At 36.5% G+C, this 16,365-nt stretch overlaps 1 protein-coding gene across 1 annotated transcript; it reads right to left on the reverse strand.

The window, feature by feature from the left end:
• Positions 1-1,927: 1,927 nt before the first annotated feature.
• Positions 1,928-3,947, reverse strand: LOC145055348 (uncharacterized). Its single transcript, XM_079003642.1, has 2 exons — positions 3,695-3,947; positions 1,928-3,147 (listed from the first exon to the last, which is right to left on the reverse strand). Exons 1-2 carry the CDS (start codon positions 3,945-3,947, stop codon positions 1,928-1,930), a joined length of 1,473 nt encoding a protein of 490 aa, XP_078859768.1.
• Between the last annotated feature and the right edge of the window lie 12,418 nt (positions 3,948-16,365).

Raw genomic sequence — 16,365 nt, forward strand, 5'->3', positions numbered from 1 at the left:
ATCATATGTGAGTGTGTGTGATGCCATGCTAAGCCACCGGTTCCTTCCCCTTGGATGAAGAGGTAATTGAAACCAAAAACTGAAACTATAAGCACAAAGCTTAGTGAGTTCCCCCATCATACCATATACCATACAACACCATCGGTATCTTTCAACCGGTAATCGTCATCGGTATCTTTCAACCGGTAATCATCATCGGTATCTTTCAACTGGTAATCGTCATCGGTATCTTTCAACCGGTAACTGCGGACTATTCCACCCCCTACCACTAGCATACAATAGCAAGATATAAGCATGCATTCAGACATATCCGGGTACTGACCTACCCCTTAGTCCTACGGACCACTATCAGGGAATTTATCCCTATCATGCAACATATCATACAGATGTAACACATAACCAAACGCATACCAAACCAAGATAGATTATCACAAACACAATTATCTTCTAAATACTCCTCAATGGTGGTCCGACATTGTGGCCTTAGACCCACCCCTACTGGAAGGTAACTCACATCGTATCTGCTGAACTGTGCGGGAATCCTATGACTGCTGCCGCGGCTGCTCCGGAAGTTCTCCGACTAAAATTCCCACAAAACACTTAGTCAGAAACTGACATCTACCCTTAGGGTAAAATGACCATTTTACCCCTTGACCAAGTCAAAGTCAAAGTCTACTTCCATTTCACCTGACTCGCCGAGTTGACTCGTCAACTCGCCGAGTCCCTATCCTTTCATCAGACCTCATACCCATCTCTACTCGTCGAGTTAGGCGATGAATCGACGAGTCTTCCTTCTAAATGAAGACCGACTGAATCCACATCCGACTCGCCGAGTTGTATGAACAACTCGTCGAGTTCATCATCGACTGATACTCACGTCCTGTCTTGACTCGCCGAGTTGTATGAACAACTCGTCGAGTTACTCTTCATCCTATAAACATGTTCTGTCCTCGACTCGCCGAGTGGATGAACAACTCGCCGAGTTCCATGAAGATTGCCTTGGACTCGCCGAGTCCGTTCATGCACTTGCTGAGTACCATGAATTCCCAGAACACTTTGCTTAGTCCAGAACGTTGGGTCACTCCCCGGGACTCCCTAAAACCCTTCCACACTCAACTGGTCCTTACAACCCTCACTGATATGGGACCAAAACCCTTGGACTCGCTGAGTCCAGGAATGGACTCGCCAAGTCTAGCACATTCCATACTAAGAACTTTGATTTCTGATGTACAACACTTAACCAAATGATAGATCCAGGCCCCTAAACTCGATCTAGCACGTAAAGTTACAAACTTTACGTGCATGCATGGGACATTAGAGCTTAAAAGGCTCTAGAAAGGTTCTTTTGTTGCATGGGGCCTTCCTTGGTGCAAAAAGCAACCTAGATCTGACTTGTGGCTCATAAAATGACATACTACAGAAGCCCAAACCCCCAACCATGTTTGTAAACATGGTTGGCCACCAAAAATGGCTTATAAAAGCCCTAAATCACCCCAAAGAGGGATCTAATAAAAGAATGAGCAAGGTTCAGACTTTATACCTTCCAAAGACTGCAAATGATGAATCAAACTCGAATCCTTCAGTCCCCTCTTGATCTTTCTATGCTCTTCCTTCTTCCTTGAGACCAAAACTCACAAGAATCACATAAAAAGCCTTAGATCTTCACAAAAACGGATAGGGTTTGCTATGAGGAGTGTTTGGGAGCGTAAAGGGAAAAGGGAGGCTGTATAAGGTCGTTTAAATAGGGTGCACACCCCTGGATTAGGGTTTTTGTCCAAACAGTGGCTACTCGCCGAGTCCGCAACTTAAACCCCGCACCTCATCTCGCTTCTACTCGGCGAGTCAGTCCTTCGACTCGCCGAGTCCAAGGACAAAAATGCAAAAATAAGGAAGATTTAATAACAGAACACATACCAAGAACCAGGTGCTACAGACGGAGAAGCTCTGTTGCAGACTCATTAAATTTATAATTCAACTCTTGCAATTGACTATCAATAGCAACAATGAATAGTTCAACTTGGTAGTGGTGCTCTGTGGTTATATTGTCTTTTTCACAACGTTGGTGAATTACATATCTATTATTTTCATTCATATTAGGGACAGGAATGCTATTTTTCTCACAAAAACAAACCACTTGATCCAAACGAGATTGCCAAACTTCATCTATCAACTGTTGAATCAATACTTTTGTTATAGAAACCAAGGCAAGAGCATTAACAATATCTATAGGTTCTTGTTGTAAACTTTGGCAAAGCTTGTAAATTATCCCCATCAGATCTTTCATCATGTGCATAACAATGATAAAATCGAATGATAGTGCATGTGTAAGTGCATATTCTGCATCGCCTCTTTGACAAGATGTAGAACCTTTTATAGCAATGTCATGCAATACTGCACAAGATGGACCAAACAATCTCATCCAACTACATATTGATTTGAAATGAGAACTCCACCTAGTATCTCTAGGCCTTTGCAGTGTTTGTATTTGATTTGTGCCTTTTCCACTCTCAAGCTCTCCAACCTCGACTAAATGAGAAATTTCAACAATTTGAGCATCTTGCAGTTGATCATTACGTTTGGAGGAAGAATATATGACATTAACTACAAAGTTTAAAGTCTCAAAGAAGTTATGTACCTCGAACACATCTTTAGACGAAACAACTAGAGCCAATTGCATTTGATGGGCAAAACAAGGTATATAATAAGCATACGAACATTCCTTTAATAATAAAGCTTTCAACCCATTCCATTCTCCACACATGTTACTATCCCCATCATATCCTTGACCTCGAATGTCTTGAACACTAAGTTTATGATAAGATAAATAAGATAATATCTCATTTTTCAAGGTCAATGAAGTTTTATCTTTAACATGAACTAAGTCCAAAAATCTTTCTTTGACATTCCCATCTTCGTCGACAAATCTGACAACAATAGCCATTTGCTCTTTCTTAGATTCATCTTGAGACTCGTCAACTATTAAACAAAACTTTGACATCCTGATTTCATCACGAATTTCTTTTTGTACATTTGTAGCTAAAACACATAGTATTTCTTTTTGGATATCAGGTGATGTGGACTTTGCATTTTGAGGAGCATTTTCTAGTACAACATTAGCAACAGTCTTGTTATAAGAAGCAAGGAACTCTATCAATTCAAGGAAAGTCCCTTAATTTCTTGAGTTAGGTCGTTCATCATGACCTCTTAAAGCACATCCTTGAAACATGAGCCATTTAATGGCCTCAATAGAAACCTTAAGGCATAGTCTATTATCCATAACTTGTTGGGTCGCTTGCTTCCCTATCACATTATCTATGTGACATAGCTGGTTTTTTAAATCTTTATAACATCTAACAGAAAAATTATTTATTGAGGTTGGAGTCTTACCTTCATGTGTAATGAAAGCACAGTCTTTGCCACAGTTTACCCTTTTCCATCTATTAAACCTTGATACAATAAATTTATCTTACCATACTTTGCCAATATGTTTTTTTCTTGAATAGAAAGCAAGAGAAACAAAATGCAACATCCTTTTTCCCAGAATATTCCAACCACCAAAAATTCTTGAACCAAGTTTGTTGAAAACCGCGCATAGATCCGCTACGACCACTAGGACTAAACGGATACTTTGATTTTTAAAGTTGGTATGGTCCAAGTTTAATATATAATCGTCTAATCTCGTTATGTTGGTTACTTGTATAACTTAAGATTGACGGTCGTTCTCCTGGATCACGAATCAAAGAATCGAATTTCACCTCTCCTAAGTCTGACATATCAATTTTTTCGGTTTCAATACTATTGGGCTCTTTAATGTTACAATTCTTATCAGATTGTGGGGGTGCATTATGAACATCTTCTTTAGTATTATCACTAACCGGATGCAATTGTGGATCACACACATCTTCTACTCGTTTGAAAAAAGAATTGATGGTTCTTTTCTTGCTCATAGTTTACCCTATAAATTTATAATTGTAATAAACTAAATTAGCAAACCATATGCTTGTAACTACTTACGATCTTCAAATTCTTAATATAATCAATTACAAATTACTAAAAAAACTAAACGTAATACAAATAAAAAATTACCTTATTAATTGATGTAGCAAGAGACGGAAGTAAAAGCAAGAAACTGACGCTCGTCGTCAATTAATTGAAAAGGGATAGGTAATTTATGTCTTTGACTCTTCGTGACTAGGTTTAACATTAAAAGCTAATTATACCAATCAAATTAAAGAATAGTATTACTTGGGTCTTGGGCCACTCTTAGTCATGTATCTAATTAGTTATGTCCAAGGTTCTAAAAAGCTCGTGATGGCTCCGCCATGGCGTGCCACGACTCCAAGGCTTGCACATGCCGCCAAGCTTTGCCAAAACGCCGCCTTAACTCATATATATGTATAAAAATGAATAATAGTTTAAAATACATATAAAAATATTAATTATATAGAAAATTGCCGCCTTAAGTCACGCCTTACAAGCGTCGTGACTCGCCAAGGCTCAGAAAAGCTTGAGGCTTGACATTGCCAACAAGTCACGCCTTACGTTATTTACAACCTTGGTTATGTCCAATTCCAAAAGAAAAAAACCCCATATGTTTCTGGTTTAATTTGCTAACGCCGTAAAAATCAAAAACATTAAAGGGGGACAATAGGCATGTACATATTATATTATTACCAGACGAATTCTCGCGCGTGCGCGGCACATGTTAAAAATATATTGTTAGAATATAGTTTTCAGACACCTTTTAGTTAATTCGATTCATCAATTTAAGTTTTTTTATTATTTGATATTTTACATTAGGTTTTAAATTTTACACTACAATCTTAAGCTTATTTGATATATTAATGTAGGTTATTTATTTAACTATATATTGAAGTTAACAAATTAAGTATATCATATGGATAAGTCACAAATTCTTCCATTTATGATAATGTTTACAAATAAAAGCACATTTAAGTTAATAAATTAAGTATATTGTATAGAAATATGAAAAGTTTGGGGTTTTAAATTAATGTGGTGAAAGAAAATATGCTTCATTTATAATATAGTATGATATGATATGGACTTTTAAATTAATTGATGGGCTTTGACTAGATCTATAGTACTAACATTTGTATTGGGGGAGGCTAGGCATCCGCCAACCCCTCCATTCCCCCCACCACTAGTTGCAATAGTAATGTGTGGCCTCTTTGGGGTATAGTGATACGTTGAGAGTGACTGGGTATAGTGACGTCAACTTTTAAATAGATAGAGACAACTTTCGTTCTCAATCTGGCTGTGTATTTACATTAAATGGAGGAGTAGTTACTTGGAAAAGTTCCAAGCAAGACACGATGACTGATTCTACATGTGAATCAGAGTACATAGTAGCAAGTGAAGCTTCAAAAGAAGCAACAAGGTTGAAAAACCTCATCGGAGATCTTGGAATTGTCCCAACCATTCAAGAAGCAATGGAAATTTTATGCGATAATGAAGGATCGATTTCTTTAACCAAAGAACCGAGAGATCATGGCAAGTCAAGACATGTCGACAAAAAATACCATTACATCCGACATAGAAAATAAGAAAGTCATCTCATAGTGAAGAGATTCTCGTCAGAAGATAATCCTACTGATCCTCTCACAAAGGCTTTGAGTAGGATTAAGAATAGACAACATGCTATGAGCACTGAATTGAGATATGACATTAGTTTTAGTAGTTTGATGATTAGTTTGAAACTTGTAACAAAAATAAGTGTAATTGACTTTTGGTGATTAAATTATAGAGATTATTTATTAGTTTGTTTACTGCCTTTGTCAATTATTTATTCTTATATTTCATTTTGAATGTTTTACTTCCCGGGTAATCTAATTATCCAAAGTCCACAGTCGTTCACTGGGAAGTAAGTATAAGACTGTCATGAATTGGGTTGTAGATTGTCTAAAGAGGTTAGACATAGCAATTGTAATGCTACAACATTCATGAGTATTTAGAAATGGAGATTTAAGTATTGGATTGACCCACGCTTAGATAACTATTTCATAGATTATATAACGAGTAATGTTGAGACGATACTATCTTATATTCTTGAAAATGAGATATATGAGTTGTAATTTACAATTCAGTATATGAGAATTACTAAGAGAATAAGTTGTTTACCAATGCGAATACGTGCAAACTTATAAAAATATCGTTATTTTCATGCATTCTCGCTAATTATTATTTATTTTTGTTCTCACACAACGTTTTTCACTCATTTTCATTCTGACAGAATACGACCCAATAAACATTCTAACAGAAATGAGAATAATAATAATCAGTATATAATAACCTCATAGGAGATTTAATTAGTGAGAATGTGTGTTAATGACAATAGTTATGTAAGATTGAATGTATTCGCATTGCTAAACAACTTATTCTCTTAATAATTCTCATAGCATACGATATCCGCACCATAATTAATTAGAATACAATAACTTAAGCATATATATATATATATATATATATATATATATATATATATATATATATATATATATATACACACGGTTAGGTTCATGTTAGACGGCCTAATTTTGTGAGATCGTGAGACACAATCATAGCCACTCATTTAGTAGATAAAACAAAAACATTTTTAAAATTCAAAATAATTGAAAATTTTCGAATTTTTTTTTCCAATATTATTTTCGGAATATATATTTTCCGAAAAAAATAAATAAATAAATACAAAAAAATACATTTTTTACATATTTTAGTAGAATATTTAGAATATTCTAAAAATCATATTAGAAATGTACAATGTAATATTCTATTAGAATATTTCACGTATTTAAAAAAAAACAATAATTTTTTTTAGGTAAATACAGTTCCAAAAATAATAATTAAAAAAAGAAATTTTTAGATTTTTCATTTTATTTTGCATTTTAAAATTATTTTTAGATTTGATCTCACGGTCTCACAAAATTAGCATGGTCTCAAATAAACTTGAACATATATTTATATATATATATATATATATATATATATATATATATAAGGTGATGCGACGCTCGTGTTTCTAGGCTAGACATTAATGATAATGTAATAGTTTAGGTTAACCTTTGTAACTCGTCTTGAAATAATAAAGATGTATTATTTGAGTATTATGTGTTTTGTGCTTAATTTTGTGACTTAAATGAATTAAGGATGAAAATAAGTGTCAAAATGAAATGTTAGATAAACCCGATATCTATGAAGGATGTGGTAGTGGTCGTGGTAAGGTTTACGAATATAAAAACAATCCGAAATCTGAGTTATAACGAAGAAGTTATGACATGTCGAAGTTTTGCAACAAAACCGGCATGACACTTTATGACGTAAAATACGAATTTAAGATAGAGAGATATTTAGCCTTAGTGATCTAAATGATAGTCGTAGAATACGTTAAACCGAGAGCATGCATAAAAAGAACGTCCAAATATGACTTCGTATGAGGAATTTATGATTTTTCTAAGTTTCGACTTAGCAATATACAACCCAAATCTCGAAATTGAGATCGAGTGATATTTGGCCGAAACAATCTAAACGAGAATAGAAGATCTCATCGTTAATAGTCCAACGGTAAAAAGACAGACAAAAACGAACGTCGGATGAAGACGTTATGATTTTATAACGGAGTTTTCCTGTCCCGGCCTACTAAAAATAAGATAATAAAAATAAAGTCAAAATTAGCCGATGGAGTCTAAACAAACGTTGTAGAGTATAGTCTCACCTACGCGTGGATATAAAGAACGTCGAAAACGGAGCTCGTATGCGAAAGTTATGCAATTTTGAAGTTTGCTATGTCGGTGTATGCTAAGCGTAATGGAGTACGCCCAACGTACCCGTATGCATGAACTGAAATGGGCCATGTTGACCTGACCCAATACTCGAGTGCATGAGTCCGTAAGCAATGACGCATTCGGTTTGATCCGAAGAGTACACCCAACGTAACCGAAGTATACCCAGCGTACTGCTTGTAGAGGCATTGCGCCCAACATAAATCGAGGTTTCAGCCCCTATAAATAGAATTTGTGGGCTGCCGAATTTGGTTGCTCATTTCTTTCTCTCTCTCCTGTTTTACCTCGTTTTACGTGAAAGCTTTAGCCCCGAAGCTCGGGTATCAATCCCGAGACTCGAAGCAAGTCCCGAAGCCCCGAGGATCCCAAGAAGTAAGTATTCGAGCCGAAACTCTGCCCGCGTAAAGACCGGTTTTGGAGAAAATGTCCCAGTTTTATCGTAATAGATTATTTTAAGAGACGAGGTGTTGTCTGATCTTCGTCTTATCAAGTGAGTGTGTAGTTACTTTCTTCTAACATATAAATACGAAGTATTCTCTATAAAATACGTGTTGTGTATATATGTTATGTGTTATTTGAAAATGAGTATTGATTGGATGTTTTATACATGTGTTATGTTGTGTGTGTGTGTGTGTATATATATATATATATATATATATATATATATATATATCTACAAAGATGTTGGGTAGAACATGGGTAGATAGTGGGTGTGTGATGAAATAAAATGATGAGAGACCTCGATGTTGATGTTGTTAATCTAGTAATTTAGCGGACTATGGATGACGACCACAGACTCTTTCTAAACAGTCATGTGGAACCCTGGCAGGTTCATAACGTGTAGGTGTTGTGGACGATGTGTTCACCGGTGTACTCTATCCACCTCATGGTTTCCTAAGGACATTTATTGTTGAGGAAACCCCTTGGCAGTAGTGTCCATCCCGATGAAAATCCTAGATTAGGTCCCTGGTAATAGATGTTGTTTTAGGGACGTAAAGCGAGGATAACGGGAATGGGTAATCGGGTTATTGTTGGTTGGTGAAATTAAATATAATTATTTATTGTGGGTTGAAAACCCTATATGCTCACCAGGCTCTCAAGCCTGACCCAGTCAGTTTCTTTGTATTACAGGTAGTGGCGTGATAGCATAAGTTGGGGAACTTGTGAAGATATTTTTGTTATAGACCAGTAGTTTTATATAACTATGTAAGGTCTATGTTTTATTGTTTATGCTTTTGTGTCTGTATCAAAACATGACATCCCAAGTTTTGATATATAATGAAAATACATTTCTTTAAGAAATGCTTTGATAAATCTTATTTTATCATGTAGTGTTTTGGGGGCAAATTCCGCAACTCTTTATAAATCGATGGATTTACTCTGAAATTATTTTAAAAGCATAAATGAAACCGGTCTTTTCTGGCCGTGATTTTGGGGATGTCACAGTTGGTATCAGAGCATTAGTTTAAGAGAACTAGGAAATTGTAGGATTTCTAGATTTAAACTTAGAATGCTAAGTGAAGATTTTGAGATGAGTGTCTGTTATATTTTCGACATGAGCACAATTTTATTTTAGGAAAGTTTCCTAAAATGCTTTTATGTGATAAATGTTATATGTTTGCCATATATTATACTATTTGTTCGGATCTATGGTTTGTTGCCAACCGGATTCGGAAACCTCATGTGTTTAGGATTCTAAGCGTAGGATTACGGTATTAGAACTAGCATGTAAATGTTTAGGAGTGATAAGGATGATTTAATTATCTATCATGGATGAGGATCTAATTTCACCTTATTCGGTGTGTAGACCAAAATGGTAAGAACCAGAAGTGGCATTGGAAGCGCAGATGAAAACAGGAATCAACCACCTGTGATTGAGCGAGTACCTGTTGTAGCAGCAACACCTGAGCCAATGACAATGACTGGGGTACAAGCGATGATCCAAATGATGTTGGATCGTCAAATGGAAGAAACTAGGCGTCTGCTCCAGCAGAATTGCGAAGAACCTTCAACGCTAATTTAACATCCCGAATTGAATGAAGGGCATTCGGAAGGAGGAAACTTCAGTGGGACTATTGGTCAAGCCAACCCACCGATTGTTAGGCAAGTCAACCAGGATGGAGGAAATGATGGGCGTGGGTGCAAGTACAAGGATTTCATGGCATCTAAGCCACCATGTCTATCTGGAAGCCCGACGCCGGTGGAAGTTATAAAATGGATCACCGAAATGGAGACAATGTTCGAGAGCTGCGAATGCAACAACAGACAGAAGACCGCTCTTGCGATCCCTCTATTAAAATCTGGCGTGTTGAGTTGGTGGAAGCTATTAGCTGACTCGATGCCCATGGGAGAAGCAAGTAAGATGTCTTAGGAAGACTTTGTGGTGCAACTCAAATTGCAATACTACTCCGAGCAGGACCTTCTGGAAATCAATAATGAGTTTCAGAATTTGAAGAAGGGAAAATTAAGCGTTACTAAATACGCTACAAGTTTCATAGAAAAGATGAAGCTTATCCCATACCTAGTTCCAACAGAACTCTGAAAGATCAACAAGTTTGCCCTCGGACTACCAACGGACTATGGTCCAATGGTTATGCAAGTAATCACATTGAAAGTTGTCATCTGGGCTGCTAGAAATGTTGAGACCCAGATCAGGGAGAAAGGTCTGGAGAGGTCATAGGTTGGTGAGAAGAGGAATTTCGACAGACCCTCGGGGTCCAGCAAAAAGGGTAAATTCTCAAAGTCTAGTTCAAGAGGAGGTGGAGGAGGCGAAGCAAAATGGTGCTACAAATGCAAGAAGAAGCATCTTGGGAAATGTGGCAAGGAAACCACATGCTTCAAATGTGGAAAGCCAGGCACTATGCCAATGAATGCACCCTTACCAAGAAAGTCTGCTATGGGTGTGGTGAGGAAGGGCACATCTTGAGGGAATGTCCGAAGAAGAAGGAGGCAACAAAGCCCAATATTCCACCAAAGCCGAAGGCGAGAGCCTTCTAGATGACACTAGAAGCTTCTAAAGATGAAGTTGATGTTGCTTCAAGTACCTTCCTCGTAAATAAATTGTCTGCCCAAATTTTATTTGATTTTGGAGCCAACTACTCCTTTATTTCGCATTAATTTGGTAGAAAACTAGCTTTGCCCATCGATAGACTAGATAATGCTTTATTAGTCAAAGTTGCTAGTGGCAAGTTTATACCTGTTAGCCATCATATGAAAAACATCTTAATTGACTTGAATGGGAATAAGTTCCACGAGGAATTATTGCCTATTGAGCTAAATGGTTTCGACATCGTGTTTGGGATGGATTGGCTTAGCGCTAATGATGCCGAAATACTGTGCAAGAAGAAGATTGTAAAAGTAAACCCGCCAGGGAAAGAGTCATTTATGGTGTATGGGGACAATCACAGAGTAAATTCTAGAATCATTTCTCTAATGAAAGCCAGAAAGTGTTTGGCCAAAGGATGTACATCATATTTGGCATTCGTGATCGATGCTAAGAAGGAGAAAAGGGGGATGCAGAGCATTCCTGTGGTGTGTGATTATCCGAAAGTATTTCCCGAAGATCTTCCCGGATTACCACCTGATCGACAAGTAGAATTATGTATGGACTTGTTACCAGGGACGACACCAATAGCAAAAGCACCTTACCGATTAGCACCGACGGAGATGAAGGAGCTGATGATGCAACTTCAAAGGTTATTGGACAAAGGTTTCTTAAGACCTGGTTCATCACCCTAGGGAGCTCCGGTGTTATTTGTGAAAATAAAGATGGGAGTATGAGAATGTGCATCGATTACAGAGAGCTGAACAAGGCAACAATAAATAATAGATATTCATTGCCGAGGATTGATGACATGTTCGATCAACTACAAGGTTCAAGTTATTTTTCAAAGATCGACCTCAGGTCAGAATATCATCAGCTGAAGGTGAGAGAGCAGGATATCGAGAAGACTGCATTCAGAACACGATATGGACACTACGAGTTTTTGGTTATGTCGTTTGGACTAACCAATGCTCTAGCAATATTCATGGATTTAATAAACAAAGTTTGTAATCCGTTCCTTGATAAATCTGTGATAGTGTTCATAGATGAAATTCTGATTTACTCAAAAAGCCAAGAGGAGCACGACAAACACTTGCGAGAAGTGTTGGAAGTCTTAAAGAAGGAAAAAGTTGTCGTACGTCGTCTTGTTGGCTTGAGGCTGGGGAAAAGCAATTTATGGGACCCGAGATAGTCCATCAAACTGCTGAAAAGTTAAAAATAATTAGGGAGAGAATGTTAGCAGCTCAGGATCGTCAAAAGAGCTATGCTGACAACAAGCGAAGACCGATTTTTGAAGTTGGAGATTCGGCTTTGCTTAAAGTCTCTTCGTGGAAGGTACTTATAAGATTTGGTAAAAGGGGAAAGTTGAGTCCAAGGTTTATTCGACCGTTTAAATTTCTTTAGAGGATTGGGAACCAAGCTTATAAGTTAGAATTACCCGAAGAACTGAATGGAATTCATAACACTTTCCATGTGTGTTATTTGAGGAAGTTCACGGGAGAAGTTCCTGATATAATTCCAATTTTAGAATTAAGAATTGATGAGAACAAAAGGTTGATTGAAGATTCAGAGGCAATTATTGCCCAAAAGACTAAGAATTTGCGATGCAAGATGGTCGAATTAGTGCTTGTCCGATGGAAACATGCGAATGGGCCATATCTCACCTGGGAGACGGAGGGTGACATGATGAGTCGCTATCTGCATTTGTTTGTTGATGTGTGATTCTAGGGACGAAATTATCCTAAGGTGGAGAGAATTGTCACCCCCGTGTTTCTAGGCTAGGCATTAATGATGATGTAATAGTCTAGGTTAACCTTTGCAACCCGTCTTGAAATAATAAAGATGTATTATTTGAGTATTATGTGTTTTGTGCTTAATTGTATGACTTAAATGAATTAAGGATAAAAATAAGTGTCAAAATGAAATTTTAGATAAACCCGATATCTATGAAGGATGTGGTAGTGGTCGTGGCAAGGTTTCCGAATATATAAAGAATGCCAAAATCCGAGTTATAACGAAGAAATTATGACATGTTGAAGTTTCGCGACAAAACCGGCACGACACTTTATGACGTAAAATATGAATTTAAGATAGAGGGATATTTAGCCTTAGTGATCTAAATGAAAGTCGTAGAATACGTTAAACCGAGAGTGTGCATAAAAAGAACATCCAAATCTGATTTCATATGAGGAAGTTATGATTTTTCTAAGTTTTGACTTAGCGGTATACAACCCAAATCTCAAAATTGAGATCGAGTGATATTTGGCCAAAACAATCTAAACGAGAATCGAAGATCTCGTCGTTAGTAGTCCAACGGTAAAAAGACAGACGAAAACAGACGTCGGATGAAGAAGTTATGATTTTATAATCGAGTTTTCCTGTCCCGACCTACTAAAAATAAGATAATAAAAATAAAGTCAAAACTAGCCGACGGAGTCTAAACGAAGGATTGGTACTCGAAGGGCTTCCCCTTCCTCGGCCCCTTTCTTCTGTCTTTGACTGACCACAAAAAAGAAAACAAATAAACGGAGACGTGTCACCAAAGCAACACTTTCAGGATTAATTACAGGCCATGGTGATCTTCGATCTCCACCATTGGCTTGACCTGAGGCATCGGGGACTCACCACAACCTCATGCCCATCCAGAGCAGCACACGTTCCTTCCATCGTCTCGTTGTAGAGTATAGTCTCACCTACGCGTGGATATAAAGAACGTCGAAAACGGAGCTCGTATGCGAAAGTTACGCAATTTTGAAGTTTGGTATGTCGGTGTACGCTAAGCGTAATGGAGTACGCCCAGCATACCCGTATGCATGAAATGAAATGTGCCACGTCGACCCGACACAATACTCGAGTGCAGGAGTCCGTAAGCCATGACACATTCGGTCTGATCCGAAGAGTAAGCCAACGTAACCAAAGTAAGCCCAACGTACTGCTTGTAGAGGCATTACGCTGAGCGTAATCAGGATTTACGCCCAATGTAAATCGGGGTTTCAGCCCCTATAAATAGAAGTCGTGGGCTGTAGAATTTGGTTGCTCATTTCTTTCTCTCTCTCTCTCTCTCTCTCTCTCTCCCATTTTACCTCGTTTTATGTGCAAGCTTTACCCCTGAAGCCCCGGTATCAATCCCGAGACCTGAAGCAAGTCCTGAAGCCCCGACGATCCCGAGAAGTAAAGTTTTCGAGCCGAAAATCTTCCCGCATAAAGCTCGGTTTTGGAGAAAACATCCCGATTTTATCATAAAATATTATTTTAAGAGACGAGGTGTTGTCCGATCATTGTATTATTAAGTGAGTATGTAGTTACTTTCTTCTAACACATAAATACGAAGTATTCTCTATAAAATACGTGTTGTGTGTATCTATGTTATGTGTCAATTGAAAATGAGTATTGATTGGATGTTTTATACATGTGTTATGTTGTGTGTGTGTGTATATATATATATATATATATATATATATATATATATATATATATATATATATATATATACACAAAGATGTTGGGTAGAACATGGGTAGATAGTGGATGTGTGATGAAATAAAATAATGAGAGGCCTCGATGTTGATGTTGTTAATCTAGTCATCTAGCGGAGTATGGATGATAGCCATCAACTCTTTCTAGACAGTCCTGTGGAACGCTGGCAGGTTCATGACCTGTAGGTGTTGTGGACGATGTGTTCACCGGTGTACTCTATCCCTCTCATGGTTGCCTTAGGACATTCATTGCTGAGGAAACCCCTTGGCAGTAGTGTCCATCCCGATTAAAATCCTAGATTAGGTCCCTGGTAATAGATGATGTTTTATGGACGTAAAGCGAGGATAACGGGAATGGGTAATCGGGTTAATTTTGGTTGGTGAAATTAAATATAATTATTTATTGTGGGTTGAAAACCCTATATGCTCACCAGACTCCCAAGCCTGACCCACTCAGTTTCTTTGTATTACAGGTAGTGGTGCGAGAACATAAGTTGGGGAACTTGTGAAGATATTTTTGTTATAGACTAGTAGTTGTATATAACTATGTAAGGTCTATGTTTTATTGTTTACGCTTTTGTGTCTGTATCGGAACATGACATCCTGAGTTTTGATATATAATGAAATTACATTTCTTTAAGAAATGATTTGATAAATCTTATTTTATCATGTAATGTTTTGTGGACAAATTCCGCAACTCTTTTTAAATCAATGGAATTACCCTGAAATTATTTTAAAAGCATAAATGAAACCGGTCTTTTCTGGACGTGATTTTGGGGATGTCACAGGTGAGGTTCAAAAGAGAACCATAATTAACAAGGAACCAAGGAACCAATCGTGAGTGTCGGAAATTAAAATGATCAACGGCCAAGGAAATAGATGTACACTTGTACATCTATTGCATATATACCAAATTATACCAAACAATTCACCCCCTTACCAAAAAACTCGCTTCTATTTTTTTCGTTTAAAACTTTTTTAGGCCACATTTTTTATCGAAAAAAAAACGAATATACCGTTGTCTTCGATTTTTCGTTCTCTTTCCATAGAGATATATGTTGATATATAAAAAACGATTTTTTTTTTTCGAAAAAAAAAAACTCATTTCATTTTGTTAGTTTTTTCAATATTTAAGTTTATTTTTATTAAAAAAAGTTATTATACCAAAAGTATTAATTTTTTGTACTCTATTAATAAACACCAACATTGACTAAAAAAACCTCGATCAATGTAGATTCACACTGTGAATCTAAACTGTAAATATTTCAATTTTTAACATTCACAATGTGAAAAAGCCCGATCATTTCAGATTCATGATCTGAACCTGACTTATTACGATGCACACTGCAAATCTGAACAGAAATATCGATTTTTTTAAAACTTCAATATGAATCTATGTTTAAAGAGTACCAAAAAATATGAATTTTGATATATTTATTATTATTTTCTATAAAAAAAATAGACCTACTTTTCAACAAACAAAGAAAATGAAGTGAGTTTTTTGAAAAAAAAAATCATTTTTTATATATTAATAAGGATCTCTATGGAAAGATGACGAAAAATCACGAACAATGGTATATATGGTTTTTTTAATGAAAAACATGGCCTAAAAAAACTAAACTAAAAACAAATGTTTTGTTATAATCCGGTGCATGTGCGTCCATTGTAAAAGTGTATAACCCTTCCTTTTGTTGTTGATCGCTATAAATTTCGACGCTTTGGATTTGTTCCTGGTTTCATTTATTAATAATGGTTATCTGTTGAACTTTTCTATATATATATATATATATATATATATATATATATATATATATATATATATATATATAACGCCTGTGTTTCTGGGCTAGTCATTAATGTTGATATAATAGTCTATGTTAACCTTTGTAACCCGTTTTGAGATAATAGAAGTGTATTATGTGTTTTGTGCTTAATTGTGTGTCTTAATGTAATTAAGAATAAAAATAAGCGTCAAAATAAAATGTTAGATATAGCTGATATCTATGTATAATGTTGTAGTAGTTGAAACGCGGTTTCCGAATATATAAAG

Source organism: Lactuca serriola, chromosome 1, assembly GCF_051521515.1.
Source record: "Lactuca serriola cultivar US96UC23 chromosome 1, Lser_US96UC23_V15, whole genome shotgun sequence".
NCBI classification, from domain to species: Eukaryota; Viridiplantae; Streptophyta; class Magnoliopsida; order Asterales; family Asteraceae; genus Lactuca; species Lactuca serriola.